We start from the raw sequence: 14,903 nt of genomic DNA, 5'->3' as shown, positions 1-14,903 counted from the left end.
AGGTGATGTCACTGCAAAGTCTCGCTCTGCAAAGAGATTTCTACTTCCTAGAAGCCCAGCATCCAAATGCAGCCTAAACATGGCGGGGAACAACCCTACTAGAGCATGCGGAGAGCTGCATAATGTCTTATATCTTTATAATATCCGGTTAGTTGGGTACACCTCCTGCAGACCTGACATCAGCCCTGTGAAACATTCAAGCAGCCAGAACACTAGGGGTATGGCGCCTGAATAGATCGGCTGCAGCTACTGTCCATTCAGGAAGAGCCTTTACAATGGCTAAAAGGGCGTTTCAGAGAGGAGCCCAGCAGGAATGACACAAAACTTCAAATGGGCTCTCAAAACCCACTTCATCAAAACCTTCTGTTACATGCTCACTGCGTACCCCATCTGTGTCACACCCGTCTGCCCTTCCCCCTCAGGATGCTGGGTACACACCTAAAGATTTATCTGTCCAGTCAGTCTGGTGGGAACAAAAATCTGGTAATATATGGAGCAATTTACAACTGATCATTTACTCCCAAACACTGGAAAACAGACAATGGTCATTCAGACAAATAAGTTACATCCGTCTGATTTAATACATTTATCTGAACAACCGTTTTCGTCCATTTTCCAGCAGGGTATCGGTCTTTGGGTCGACCCAAGTTAGGTCGACATGTACTATGTCGACAGGTCAAAAGGTCGACATGAGGTGTGTTTTTTTTTTTTTACTGTTTTTTTTTAATGTCGTTTTCTCCGTAAAGTGACGGCGAACCCATATTAGTGCACCGTGTCCCCTCGCATGGCTCGCCAAGCTTCGGGCAAGGTGCCTCGCTCTGCTACCGTTCCAATCATAGTCCACGTGGATCGTTAAGTATGAAAAAAAAAATAAGATTTTACTTACCGATAAATCTATTTCTCGTAGTCCGTAGTGGATGCTGGGGACTCCGTCAGGACCATGGGGATTAGCGGCTCCGCAGGAGACAGGGCACAAAACTAAAGCTTTAGGATCAGGTGGTGTGTACTGGCTCCTCCCCCTATGACCCTCCTCCAAGCCTCAGTTAGGATACTGTGCCCGGACGAGCGTACACAATAAGGAAGGATATTGAATCCCGGGTAAGACTCATACCAGCCACACCAATCACACCGTATAACTTGTGATCTGAACCCAGTTAACAGTATGACAAACGTAGGAGCCTCTGAACAGACGGCTCACAACAATAACAACCCGATTTTTTTTGTAACAACAACTATGTACAAGTATTGCAGACAATCCGCACTTGGGATGGGCGCCCAGCATCCACTACGGACTACGAGAAATAGATTTATCGGTAAGTAAAATCTTATTCTCTCTGACGTCCTAAGTGGATGCTGGGGACTCCGTCAGGACCATGGGGATTATACCAAAGCTCCCAAACGGGCGGGAGAGTGCGGATGACTCTGCAGCACCGAGTGAGAGAACTCCAGGTCCTCCTCAGCCAGGGTGTGCCCCTGACCAAGTAGCAGCTCGGCAAAGTTGTAAAGCCGAGACCCCTCGGGCAGTCGCCCAAGATGAGCCCACCTTCCTTGTGGAATGGGCATTTATATATTTTGGCTGTGGCAGTCCTGCCACAGAATGTGCAAGCTGAATTGTACTACACATTCAACTAGCAATCGTCTGCTTAGAAGCAAGAGCACCCAGTTTTTTGGGTGCATACAGGATAACAGCAAGTCAGTTTTCCTGACTCCAGCCGTCCTGGAAATCTATATTTTCAGGGCCCTGACAACATCTAGCAACTTGGAGTCCTCCAAGTCTCTAGTAGCCGCAGGTACCACAATAAGCTGGTTCAGATGAAACGCTGACACCAACTTAGGGAGAAACTGGGGACGAGTCCGCAGCTCTGCCCTGTCCGAATGGACAATCAGATATGGGCTTTTGTGAGACAAAGCCGCCAATTCTGACACTCGCCTGGCCGAGGCCAGGGCCAACATCATGGTCACTTTCCATGTGAGATATTTCAAATCCACAGATTTGAGCGGTTTAAACCAACGTGATTTGAGGAATCCCAGGACTACGTTGAGATCCCACAGTGCCACTGGAGGCACAAAAGGGGGTTGTATATGCAGTACTCCCTTGTCAAATTTCTGGACTTCAGGAACTGAAGCCAATTCTTTCTGGAAGAAAATCGACAGGGCCGAAATTTTAACCTTAATGGACCCCAATTTGAGGCCCATAGACACTCCTGTTTGCAGGAAATGCAGGAATCGACCGAGTTGAAATTTCTTCGTGGGGCCTTCCTGGCCTCACACCACGCAACATATTTTCGCCACATGTGGTGATAATGTTGTGCGGTCACCTCCTTCCTGGCTTTGACCAGGGTAGGAATGACCTCTTCCGGAATGCCTTTTTCCCTTAGAATCCGGCGTTCAACCGCCATGCCGTCAAACGCAGCCGCGGTAAGTCTTGGAACAGACATGGTACTTGCTGAAACAAGTCCCTTCTTATCGGCAGATGCCCTGAGTCCTCTGTGAGCATCTCTTGAAGTTCCGGGTACCAAGTCCTTCTTGGCCCATCCGGAGCCACGAGTATAGTTCTTACTACTCTACGTCTTATAATTCTCAGTACCTTTGGTATGAGAAGCAGAGGAGGGAACACATACACCGACTGGTACACCCCTGGTGTTACCAGAACGTCCACAGCTATTGCCTGAGGGTCTCTTGACCTGGCGCAATACCTGTCCAGTTTTTTGTTCAGGCGGGACGCCATCATGTCCACCTTTGGTCTTTCCCAACGGTGCACAATCATGTGGAAAAAACTTCTCGATGAAGTCCCCACTCTCCCGGGTGGAGGTCGTGCTGAGGAAGTCTGCTTCCCAGTTGTCCACTCCCGGAATGAAAACTGCTGACAGTGCTATCACATGATTTTCCGCCCAGCGAAGAATCCTTGCAGTTTCTGCCATTGTCCTCCTACTTCTTGTGCCGCCCTGTCTGTTTACGTGGGCGACTGCCGTGATGTTGTCCCACTGGATCAATACCGGCTGACCTTGAAGCAGAGGTCTTGCTAAGCTTATAGCATTGTAAATTGCTCTTAGCTCCAGTATATTTATGCGGAGAGAAGTCCCCAGACTTGATCACACTCCCTGGAAATTTTTTCCCTGTGTGACTGCTCCCCAGCCTTTCAAACTGGAATCCGTGGTCACCAGGACCCAGTCCTGAATGCATAACTGTGGCCCTTTAGTAGATGAGCACTCTGCAGCCACCACAGAAAAGACACCCTTGTCCTTGGAGACAGGGTTATCCGCTGATGCATCTGAAGATGCGATCCGGACCATTTGTCCAGCAGATTCCACTGAAAAGTTCTTGCGTGAAATCTGCCGAATGGAATCGCTTCGTAAGAAGCCACCATTTTTCCCAGGACCCTTGTGCAATGATGCACTGACACTTTTCCTGGTTTTTAGAGGTTCCTGACTAGCTCGGATAACTCCCTGGTTTTCTCCTCCGGGAGAAACACCTTTTTCTGGACTGTGTCCAGAATCATCCCTAGGGACAGCAGACGTGTCGTCGGAGACAGCTGCGATTTTGGAATATTTAGAATCCACCCGTGCTGTCGTAGAACTACTTGAGATAGTGCTACTCAGACCTCCAACTGTTCTCTGGACCTTGCCCTTATCAGGAGATCGTCCAAGTAAGGGATAATTAAGACGCCTTTTCTTTGAAGAAGAATCATCATTTCGGCCATTACCTTGGTAAAGACCCGGGGTGCCGTGGACAATCCAAACGGCAGCGTCTGAAACTGATAGTGACAGTTTTGTACCACGAACCTGAGGTACCCTTTGTGAGAAGGGCAAATTTGGACATGGAGGTAAGCATCCTTGATGTCCAGGGACACCATATAGTCCCCTTCTTCCTGGTTCGTTATCACTGCTCTGAGTGACTCCATTTAGAATAGGTCTCACCGAGCCGTCTGGCTTCAGTACCACAATATAGTGTGGAATAATACCCCTTTACTTGTTGTAGGAGGGGTACTTTGATTATCACCTGCTGGGAATACAGCTTGTGAATTGTTTCCAATACTGCCTCCCTGTCGGAGGTAGACGTTGGTAAAGCAAACTTCAGGAACCTGCGAGGGGGAGACGTCTCGAATTTCCAATCTGTACCCCTGGGATACTACTTGTAGGATCCAGGGGTCCACTTGCGAGTGAGCCCACTGCGTGCTGAAACTCTTGAGACGACCCCCCACCGCACCTGTTTTTACGGCCCCAGCGTCATGCTGAGGACTTGGCAGAAGCGGTGTAAGGCTTCTGTTCCTGGGAATGGGCTGCCTGCTGCAGTCTTCTTCCCTTACCTCTATCCCTGGGCAGATATTATGGGGACGAAAGGACTGAGGCTGAAAAGACTATGTCTTTTTCTGCTGAGATGTGGCTTGGGGTAAAAAAGGTGGATTTTCTAGCTGTTGCCGTGGCCACCAGGTCCGATGGACCGACCCCAAATAACTCCTCCCCTTTATACGGCAATACTTCCATGTGCCGTTTGGAATCTGCATCACCTGACCACTGTCGTGTCCATAAACATCGTCTGGCAGATATGGACATCGCACTTACTCTTGATGCCAGAGTTTCGCATATATAGAAATGCATCTTTTAAATGCTCTATAGTCAATAAAATACTGTCCCTGTCAAGGGTATCAATATTTCCAGTCAGGGAATCCGACCAAGCCACCCCAGCGCTGCCCATCCAGGCTGAGGCGATCGCTGGTCGCAGTATAACACCAGTATGTGTGTATATACTTTTTAGGATATTTTCCAACCTCCTATCAGTTGGCTTTTTGGGGAGACAGAGGGAGAGTTTGCCAGCACACACCAAAAAACGCTATATTATACAGGGACAACCTTTATATAAGTGTTTTTCCCTTATAGCATTTTAATATATATATACATATCGCCAAATAAGTGCCCCCCCTCTCTGTTTTAACCCTGTTTCTGTAGTGCAGTGCAGGGGAGAGCCTGGGAGCCTTCCCACCAGCATTTCTGTGAGGGAAAATGGCGCTGTGTGCTGAGGAGAATAGGCCCCGCCCCCTTTTCGGCGGGCTTCTTCTCCCGTTTTTCTGAGACCTGGCAGGGGTTAAATACATCCATATAGCCTCCAGGGGCTATATGTGATGTATTTTTAGCCAGAATAAGGTATTATACATTGCTGCCCAGGGCGCCCCCAGCAACGCCCTGCACCCTCCGTGACCGTTGGTGTGAAGTGTGTGACAACAATGGCGCACAGCTGCAGTGCTGTGCGCTACCTTCATGAAGACTGAAAAGCCTTCTGCCGCCGGTTTCTGGACCTTCAATCTTCAGCATCTGCAAGGGGGGTCGGCGGCGCGGCTCCGGGACGAACCCCAGGGTGAGACCTGTGTTCCGACTCCCTCTGGAGCTAATGGTGTCCAGTAGCCTAAGAAGCCAATCCATCCTGCACGCAGGTGAGTTGAACTTCTCTCCCCTAAGTCCCTCGATGCAGTGAGCCTGTTGCCAGCAGGACTCACTGAAAATAATAAACCTAAAAACTTTTTCTAAGCAGCTCCTTAAGAGAGCCACCTAGATTGCACCCTGCTCGGACGGGCACAAAAACCTAACTGAGGCTTAGAGGAGGGTCATAGGGGGAGGAGCCAGTACACACCACCTGATCCTAAAGCTTTAGTTTTGTGCCCTGTCTCCTGCGGAGCCGCTAATCCCCATGGTCCTGACGGAGTCCCCAGCATCCACTTAGGACGTCAGAGAAAAAGTGACTCACGTCGACCTTTTGACCTGTCGACCTAACGTTTATGTCAACCTTCAGTGGTCGACCTAAGTTGTGTCGACCAAATGACCGTAACCCTTCCAGCATATGGGAGCAAATGGTTGATTGTCATTGCTCCATATATTAACAGATTTTTGTTCCCACCAGACAGATAAATCTCTAGGTGTGTACCCACCTTAAGCTCTCATGAGCAGGCCCCTCTCTCCTCATGTGCCTTCCCCGCTCAGGCTATTTTCAACTCAATACAATGGCCCCGAACCCTCAGTTTCTGCAACTCTGATGACTATTTCACTGTCCTGTCCCATTTATATACCATGTACTTGTCCTACATTGTCTTACACTGTAAGTCGCTGTTTTCTTGTTTAGCTCACTTGTTTATGTACTTTGTTAGGTGCTGCAGAACCCTTGTGGCGCCATATAAATAAACTCTACTACTGCTGCTACATCATGGTTTCAATGGAAGAGCAAGGGAAGATACTATATATAGCAAGCACCAAAACTGGCCGGGGTCAGAGAGACTCTATGATACTAGTAGCTGTTATTAATAACAGGGCAGGAAGTTGGGAGGGGGCCTGTGCCCATGTGGCTGCGTCGGAGATCTCCACCTCCAAGTCTCTGCTCCACGGATAATCTACATAGAACACACTTACAGAATAAAGTACACTCAAAAGGCACAGACAAGAGCCGCTGCCTCCTTGTGGGTGGAATGAGCATATAAGGTACAGTACTGTATATGCTACTAATGACATAGCAAGGTGTGCAGTGCACTCTCTCCTGGCTACAACAGGTAAATGATAACTGTAGGCGATGAGTAATCTGCATACTACACAAGAAACAAAGTTCACAGCTGTAATTAAGTCCCAGTGTATCCAGTAAACTGCATTTTTGTGGGGTTTTTTCTTGATATATACAGAGAAAAAGTACAGACAAAAATAAGGCAAGTAGCAGAGAAGTACTAGATAACGTATACATTTGAAATATAAAAAATAAAAATAAAAAATAATAATAATAATAATAATAATACACAACGTCTATAGGAAACAGCTCCATAAAAGATAACATTGGGGGAATTCAATTATCTTTGTGGTGATGGAGCTCCCGGTTTAAGTACCTGGAGCTATTCAATTTCCACGCTCTTTAAACCCATGATTAGCATGCGCTAACGGCATCGTGCCCGGCACTTATGCCGCAAAATGCAGTTTTACTGCTAAGCCCTGGGCAGCAGCCGCAGAAAACGACATCTCGTGATTTAAGTGCTGGGCGCGGTGAAGGCCATCGAACAGCTCTGAGCACTTAACCTGAAAGCTACATGCCCGCGAACAGTATTGAATCCCCCCCCCCCCAAGGAAAGTGGGGCTAAGAAGGGTAATCACGTCTCGACAACGTATTAGAAGTGGGTGTGTCTTCCAATGTCTCATACCACATGGTGCCCTTACAACAATTAAGGACCTGCCTGCGAGTGCAAGAAGCAAACAACCTATGTTACTCTCCCAAACTGCAAAAACAATTATGTGTAGTGATGACTCTCATGCCATGGGAAACACTAAATAAAGTTTGGAAAGTAAACGGTCCATAGTCGGGTCTATAAGACTGTAGAAAGTATTTTCGGGTCACCGTTGAGCAACGTCTTTCACCTCCAGAGGAATGGAGAGAGGCGACCACTACACCAGGGACAGCCCATTTTAGATAGCGTTTTTTGTACACTGTGACCACTTGGCCACATTTTTCCAGACTTACCGTATCCAGTTCCTCCCTGCAGACGGCACAGTACTTCTGCTCACACAGCACTCTCATTTTGGTGGAACAGCGGTAGCAGATGGGGTGGTCACATTTTCCCAAAGCATACACATCTAGCTCCTGGCAGCACAGGACACAGTTCTTCTCATGGTCCAAGGTCTTTCCTGACTTTGATGCCATGGCCAGAGGGCGAGACACAAGTGCTGAATGTGGAAGGTCTGCAAGAGGACACACGGTGTCAGTATAGAGGTATATAGAGGCATACATTGCATGGCATACAGTATACACTGGAAGAGCAGAAAGACGCAACCAGTTTTAGTAATAATATGAGGACGAGAAGTGGGAAGTCGAGAAACCCCTAAAAATAGTGTTGTCAACAAGTGGTGATGGCACGTTACTTGTCAGACAAAGGGTGAGTTATAGCAAGCCTTGGAGAGATAAAGTGGAGAGGTCGCTCAAAGCAGCCAAAAGGCTTTTGACATTCATCAAGCAGTCTGAGATGACAGAAGTGGATTGAATGCTTTGGCCAACTTCACATTATCTCTCTCAATGCTTGATAGATCACCCCCAGAAATACAGTGGATAACAACTCCCAATCAGGTACACTGTGGGGGAGACTATGAAAAGGAAGTTAGTGAAATTAGAAAAAAATTAAGTCGTGGGGGAGCGGAGATAGACCTTCAAGATGTAAGGGGAAGGGAGATAGAACAGTGAGGTTGGGGAGGAGGTGACAAGAGCGGTGAGGAGAGAGGTTGCGGAGAGGTGATAAGAGCGGTGAGGAGCGAGGTTGGGGAGGAGGTGACACAAGAGCGGTGAGGAGCGAGGTTGGGGAGGTGGTGACACAGGAGCGGTGAGGAGCGAGGTTGGGGAGGAGGTGACAAGAGCGGTGTGGAGCGAGGTTAGGGGGAGGTGACAAGAGCGGTGAGGAGCGAGGTTGGGGGGAGGTGACAGAGCAGTGAGATTTGGGGGGAGGTGACAGAGCAGTGAGATTTGGGGGGAGGTGACAGAGCAGACAAGTGAGGTGTGAGGTTGGGGAGGAGGTGACAAACCAATAAGGTGCAAGTAGTGGGATGAGGTGACAGAGCAGTGAAGTGCTGATGTTAGGAAGGAGGTGACAGGCCAGTGAGGTGGAAGGAGACAGGCCAGTTGGGGAGGAGGTGACTGGTGGATGTGGGGAGACTGACCAGATAGGAGACGTGCGAGGTTGGGGAGGAGGTGACACAGCAGTGAGGTTGCGGAGGAGAGACAGGCCAGTGAGGTGTGAGGGGAGATAGGCTGGTGAGGTTGTTTGGGGGTAGGAGGATAGGGGTGGGGGTAGGAGACAGGCCGGTGAGGTGTGAGATTGGGGAGGAGGTGACAGAGCAGACAAGCGAGGTATGAGGTTGGGGAGGAGGTGACTGGAGGGATGTGGGGAGACTGACCAGATAGGTGAGGTGCGAGGTTGTGGAGGAGGTGACACAGCAGTGAGGTTGGGGAGGAGAGACAGGCCTGTGAGATTGGGAGGGGAGACAGGCCGGTGAGAGGTGAGGAGGGGGTGACAGAGCGGTGAGGTGTGAGGCTGAGGAGGAGGAGGAGAAAAAAAAAACCGGTGAGGTTTAGAATGAGGAAACAGACTGGTGAGGTGCGAGGAGGTGACCGCAGTGAGGTGTGAGGTTAGGGAGGAGGTGAGAGAGTAGTGAGGAGGAGGTGACAGCAGTGAAGATGGGGTGGAGATGAGAGAACAGTAGGGTTGGGGAGGAGGTGACAGAGCAGTGAGGTGTGAGGTTGGGGAGGAGGTAACAGAGCAGTGAGGTTGGGGAGGAGGTGACAGAGCAGTGAGGGGAGACAGGCCGGTAAGGGCTGAGTCTGATACCTGATCACTGGCTGGGCAGGACACTGGGATAGCTTGGCTGGGAGCTCGGATGATTAGAGATGCCCGGAGTGACGGGCGGAGACCCCAGCTGGAGTCGGTGAGAACCGGCGTTGGCCCAGAGACAGTCCCCGCGCTCCAGCAGGTGACGCAGGCAGCGAGCACACGTTACCGGCTAAGGAGACGTCACTGTCTGACGCACGCCGCCGGAAATGTACCATAGAGAGCACCAGGGCAGCCAGAGCGTCACAGTCCTCTCTGTCTGCCGGCTGTCTCCTGTGGTAATGTCTCCTGTATTGTTCCGCTCCTGCCGGCTGTTACTCCACACTGCTGCTGCACTGTCTGACAGCCGGGGACCACACACCTTGAGGCCCCCGCTGTAGTGCTAGTTTGCTCCCGCTTACTGTTACCTCCCAGGAGGACTTCTCAGTAGGGATGGCCATCGACCATCCATCGATGTTCGGCACCTGGTGCCCTTTGGTTGTACCATCGATGGCGGAGGTGCAGAAGGGTTCCGCCATCGATGGTGGGCGAGGGGCCGATGGCAATGGTTTTATTTATTTTTTTCCTTTTACTATTGGCAGGCACTGCGCTGCAGCATTGGCCACGACTATAGTGCAGTGCCCGATACACATATGCCCCCAATTGTGCAGTGCCAGATACACATAATGTGCCCCTAGTAGTGCCAGATGCACATGTGCCCCCCCCCCCCCCCCCCCCCCCCCCGCAGCCTAACCCTCACTTCGCAGCCTAACCCTCCCTGGAGGCACCTAAACCAACCCACATCCCTGAAGCCTAAACCTAATCACCCTTGCGCCAGCCTTCCAAGCAACGTCGGGGTTCCTGCGTCAACATTTTGACTGCTGGGATCCCGACCGACAGGGTCCTGACTGGTTCCCGCGAGCAAACAGAGATGGTACATCTGTTTCAGACAGATATGTTGCACCCAGCATACGGCTGGAGTTATGGAGTTCTGTTGGACTCTAGATACTTCCTTTGTGGATAGTCACTCCCCTGGAACAAGCCACCTTAGGGGTAAATTTACTAAAACATCTAAAAAAGAGAATTGGTAATGTTGCCCATAGCAGCCAATCAGATGCTGTCTATCATTTTCTAAAAAGCAATAGAGAAATGATAGACAGCATTTGATTGGTTGCTATAGGCAACATCACCAATTCTCTGTTTTAGAAGTTTTAGTAAATTTAACCCTTAGTGTGTATGGGCCTAATTCATACCTGATCACACCTCTGTGAATTTACAGAGGTTTGCGATCGGATAGTCGCCGCCCAGCCAAAGTGAAAATCCGCCCTGTGCAAGTCTGCGTACGCCGTGCGAAAAGCTTTGCAAACACCGGTCAGCTGCAAAACGGCTCGCCACTCACCATTTAATGATTTTCGAGTCTGTGCAGCCTGTGCGTAGTCCAGGACTTATTCCTACAATGTGAAAGAAACAGGCTGATCGGGGCCGGAGCTGACGTCACACACCCTCCCTGAAAACGCTTGGGAACACATGCATTTTTCTTAACACTCCCAGAAAACGGTCAGTTACCACTCCCAAATGTTCGCTTCCTGTCAATCAATCTGTGTTCGCCTAGCAATAAAAAAATACGCAGGATTTTTTCATAGTTAGGCCTTGCGCCTGCGCATTACGATCCTTACTCATGCGCAGTCATTCGATAATTGGCCGCTTTGTGATTTCGCACAACAGCGATCAGGCCTGAATTAGGCCTAATAGCCGCTCCTCCACAGTCTGTGCGTGTGACGGCTCTCTCTCCCACTTATCCTGGCAGCATGTCTGCTCTACTGCCACCAGAGGGCTCTCTCTCAGCTATGACACTACCTTACAGGGTTAAATCCTGGATAGCCAATCAGTGGTCCCATATCGATCGTTTTCGATAGATATGGAATCGCCATCTTTATATCTAATATAAAGAAAATTCATGGAAATTATATTAATATTTTTACAGATGTGCGGTTGGGGAGTTAGCAAAAGACCATGCGTGAGCAGCTAAAAAAATAAAAAGGTTGCACATATCAGGAAAGACACCAGCATCAGGATTTTATTAATACATCACGCCTCCAGGATTAAATGAATAGAACAAAAAAATAAAACAACCCTGTGATGTATCAAGCATGGAGATTGATCTGTTCGAAAGTACCCTATGCCCCGCTCTGGTTGCGTGCACAGCTTTTCAGTTTAGGGGCTTCCACAGTCCACAATCCTGCCCTATAGAGGGGCAGGCACCAGAGAAGGCGTGGTGGCCAGGGAGCCAGGAAAATATTCCCCTGCACTGATACAGCTTGCGTGTAGCCTGGCATATCATGATGAGATGATTGTAGCTATTTATTTGATGTGTTAGAGAAATTAATGCAATACCTGTCCTCAGTTTCTGAAGCGTCAAGAAAGAGGCAGCTGCACGGGTACGGGACCTTCCACATATACCCTAAATGCGTGCGATCTCTTGTACAGAGATTTGCATATGTGCAAAAGTACACCGATCCCTTGCAGTTTGGGTGTGTTTAGAGAATTCATGCTGCAGTGCAAATATATTTTTTGGGGTAACTACACCAATATCAATATCATCATCAGTTGGTATTATATACTAGGATGAAAGTTTATTTCAACTTTGTAAATTGTTGTTAGTCTGCTATCTCTGTGATTATTCTAGTGGAGTTTTATTGCATCCTCTGTTACTGGGGGTGGGGTGTTAGGCCTGATTGGAATTACTGGACACATGGATGGTATTCAGTCTTAAGGAGTGATGCTAGGCTGATCAGGGTTGTTTATAAGGGTTATGAAATGTTATGAAAAGACTTATTCAGGACTTAAACAGGACGAAAACAGACAGTAACATCCAATCAACTTTGCAGCAAAGGAACAGACATGAAATATGCATTTCAACCTCATGCAAACTCTTTTGACCATTTAAACGTATGTACATGTCTTTCTCTCTGACATCCTCATGCAGTATAAGAACAGAATGCAACCAATTTTTATGCAAGAATATCAGTTGTTCTATCATGGGGGGTAATTCCAAGTTGATCGCAGCAGGAAATTTTTTAGCAGTTGGGCAAAACCATGTGCACTGCAGGGGAGGCAGATATAACATTTGCAGAGAGAGTTAGATTTGGGTGGGTTATTTTGTTTCTGTGCCGGGTAAATACTGGCTGCTTTATTTTTACTCTGCAAATTAGATTGCAGATTGAACACACCACACCTAAATCTCTCTCTCTGCACATGTTAAATCTGCCTCCCCTGCAGTGCACATGGTTTTGCCCAACTGCTATCAAAATTCCTGCTGCGATCAACTCAGAATTAGGCCCATGATTTGCTTTCAACTGTAAATACCTGGGTTTGCAGATTTGTTCAGTTATACATAGTTAATGAAGGCTTGCTGGCCTGGTGTTTGCATTCTCTTATACAGTGTCATTTTTCACCTATCACCAACTAAACATTTGGCTCACTGGTAGCCTTTATTAATTTGCCAAGTATGCCTTAGATGCAATCTAGGGTCAGATGTTCTGATCAATTTGCAATGGCATACGCAAATTGTTCTTAATGTTAAGTGTTTGTAAATGAACAGCTGAACAACACCAGTAAACAGGTATTTGAATTACATTTTAATATTGCAACGTCTTTACACTCCAAGCCTAAGAACTGTACTTTTATCTCTAACAAACCATTTACCACAAATTGATTTACTTCATTGCACTCCATAGTTTTGTCTCTAAAACAATAACATCCTTCATTCTCCCTGCAACTCACCCCTCTGTACACATTGCCACCTCAATTATTCACTCCCCTCTGATTAACACTCATGAGATTTTTACTTATCTTTCTACTTTGACAAGAACATCCACAACCGGTCACCATAAAAAACATTTACAAACCTTCAACTGTATTTATATCTCCTGCTTCTATTAGTTGGTGGCATTTCACCGAATCCGGGACCCAACTACTTGCCCCACTTATATCCACATGATTTACATCAATATAGAAATCCAGGCAACCTCATAAACATCACATGTCTGCCTGCACCCTCCAAATCACTAAAATGTGCCTTAAGGAGTGCACGCTCTGTTTGTAACAAATTAACATCCACACATGACCTCTTCATATCTAACAACTTCAATCTCCTGGCTATAACAGAAACATGGCTTACACAATCAGACAAGGCCTCCCTTGCAGCACTGTCACATGGTGGTCTCCACTTCACACACACCTCCATGCCTTGTAACAGTAAAGGAGGTGAGTAGGATTATTACTAATCTTTTGCATACACAGTCCTACCAACTGTCACGCCGCCGCCCCGTCCACCTTACTTACCTCTCCGGGCGCGCTGGTCCTCTCTGCGGCTGTCCTCGCTGGCGGCTCCCATCGCTCGGCCCGGCGTCTGGGCAGGTGACGTCATCAGGCACTTCCCACCAACCAGATGGTGGTGGGAAGTATAAATTCAGGCGCCAGGCACTGCATCAGTGCCTGAGTATCATCAGTTCCCCAGGAGTGGTGATCGCCAGTCCTCCGTGCCTTCAGCACCTCGGTGCCTCCAAGCACCTCCATGCCTCCAAGCACCTCCATGCCTCCAGCACCTCCGTGCCTCCGAGCATCTCCGTGCCTCCGAGCATCTCCGTGCCTCCGAGCACCTCCGTGCCTCCGAGCATCTCCGTGTCTCCGAGCATCTCTGTGCCTCCAAGCACCTCCGTGCCTCAAGCACCTCCGTGCCTCCAAGGACCTCCGTGCGTCCAAGCACCTCAGTGCCACCAAGCACTTCTGTATCTCCTTGCACAGTCAGTGCCTTCCGCGTCCTGTACCTCTAATTCACTGTGCGTCCAGCAAACACAGGCTTCCGCACCGTGCATTCCAGTCACGGTTACTACTCTCAATCTTCCTGTTCTCCAGCCACGTTCATTATCATCTGTCTGCAGAGGATTCATCAGCCCTTTCAAGTTTTTGTTTTTCAGGAGATCTTCCATATCCAACACGTGCTTCCTGCCTGCTGTCCGAATCCTGTATGAGGAAAACCTACATTCGTCCATCCCTGTTGCGGCCCAGTTGCGGTTCCTCTTTCCGATCTTCGGAAGATACCCCGAGTCCACAACAATCCCAAACCAGGTCAGTGATAGTATACTCAGGCCTCATGGACCCGGGGGATCGGAACACGGAATCAAGTGCTATCCAGAATCTGGCTTCCTGAGTACAAAGTCAGGAAGCGGCACAAGATCAGGTGATGCAGTATCTCCAGGAGTTGTCCGGGCGTCTGGATCAGATTCAAGCGTCCCTAGCCTTGGTAATTCCAGCACCAGTTCCAGTAGCCACACCAGTTGCCGCTTCCAGCAATGTTCAGTCATCGGCCGATGCCACTCCGCGCCTTCAGCTGCCTACTCCGTCCCGTTATAATGGGAATCCTAAAAATTTAGAGCTACTTGCACATAACTTTCCTACAGACCGGTCCAAGGTGGCATATATTATTTCTCTGCTGGAAGGATCTGCCTTGGATTGGGTGTCTCCATTATGGGAACGTTCTGATTCACTGGTTTCCAATTACTCCGAATTCATCACGTCTTTTCGAATA

General features: G+C 48.6%; 1 protein-coding gene across 1 annotated transcript in view; it reads right to left on the bottom strand.

The window, feature by feature from the left end:
* ZNF598 (zinc finger protein 598, E3 ubiquitin ligase) overlaps positions 1 to 9,598 on the bottom strand; it is a 56,451-nt gene extending 46,853 nt beyond the window's left edge. The window contains exons 1-2 of the mRNA XM_063934917.1: positions 9,335 to 9,598; positions 7,483 to 7,700 (exon numbers count right to left, since the gene is read on the bottom strand). Coding sequence (XP_063790987.1) covers positions 7,483 to 7,662 — 180 coding nt within the window. The 5' untranslated portion in view covers positions 7,663 to 7,700; positions 9,335 to 9,598. The remainder of the gene's footprint in view (positions 1 to 7,482; positions 7,701 to 9,334) is intronic.
* Between the last annotated feature and the right edge of the window lie 5,305 nt (positions 9,599 to 14,903).

This window comes from Pseudophryne corroboree, chromosome 7 (assembly GCF_028390025.1).
Source record: "Pseudophryne corroboree isolate aPseCor3 chromosome 7, aPseCor3.hap2, whole genome shotgun sequence".
In the NCBI taxonomy this organism is placed as follows: domain Eukaryota; kingdom Metazoa; phylum Chordata; class Amphibia; order Anura; family Myobatrachidae; genus Pseudophryne; species Pseudophryne corroboree.
The sequence above is the reverse complement of the archived record's forward strand: the minus strand, read 5'-3'. Positions and strand labels throughout refer to the sequence as shown.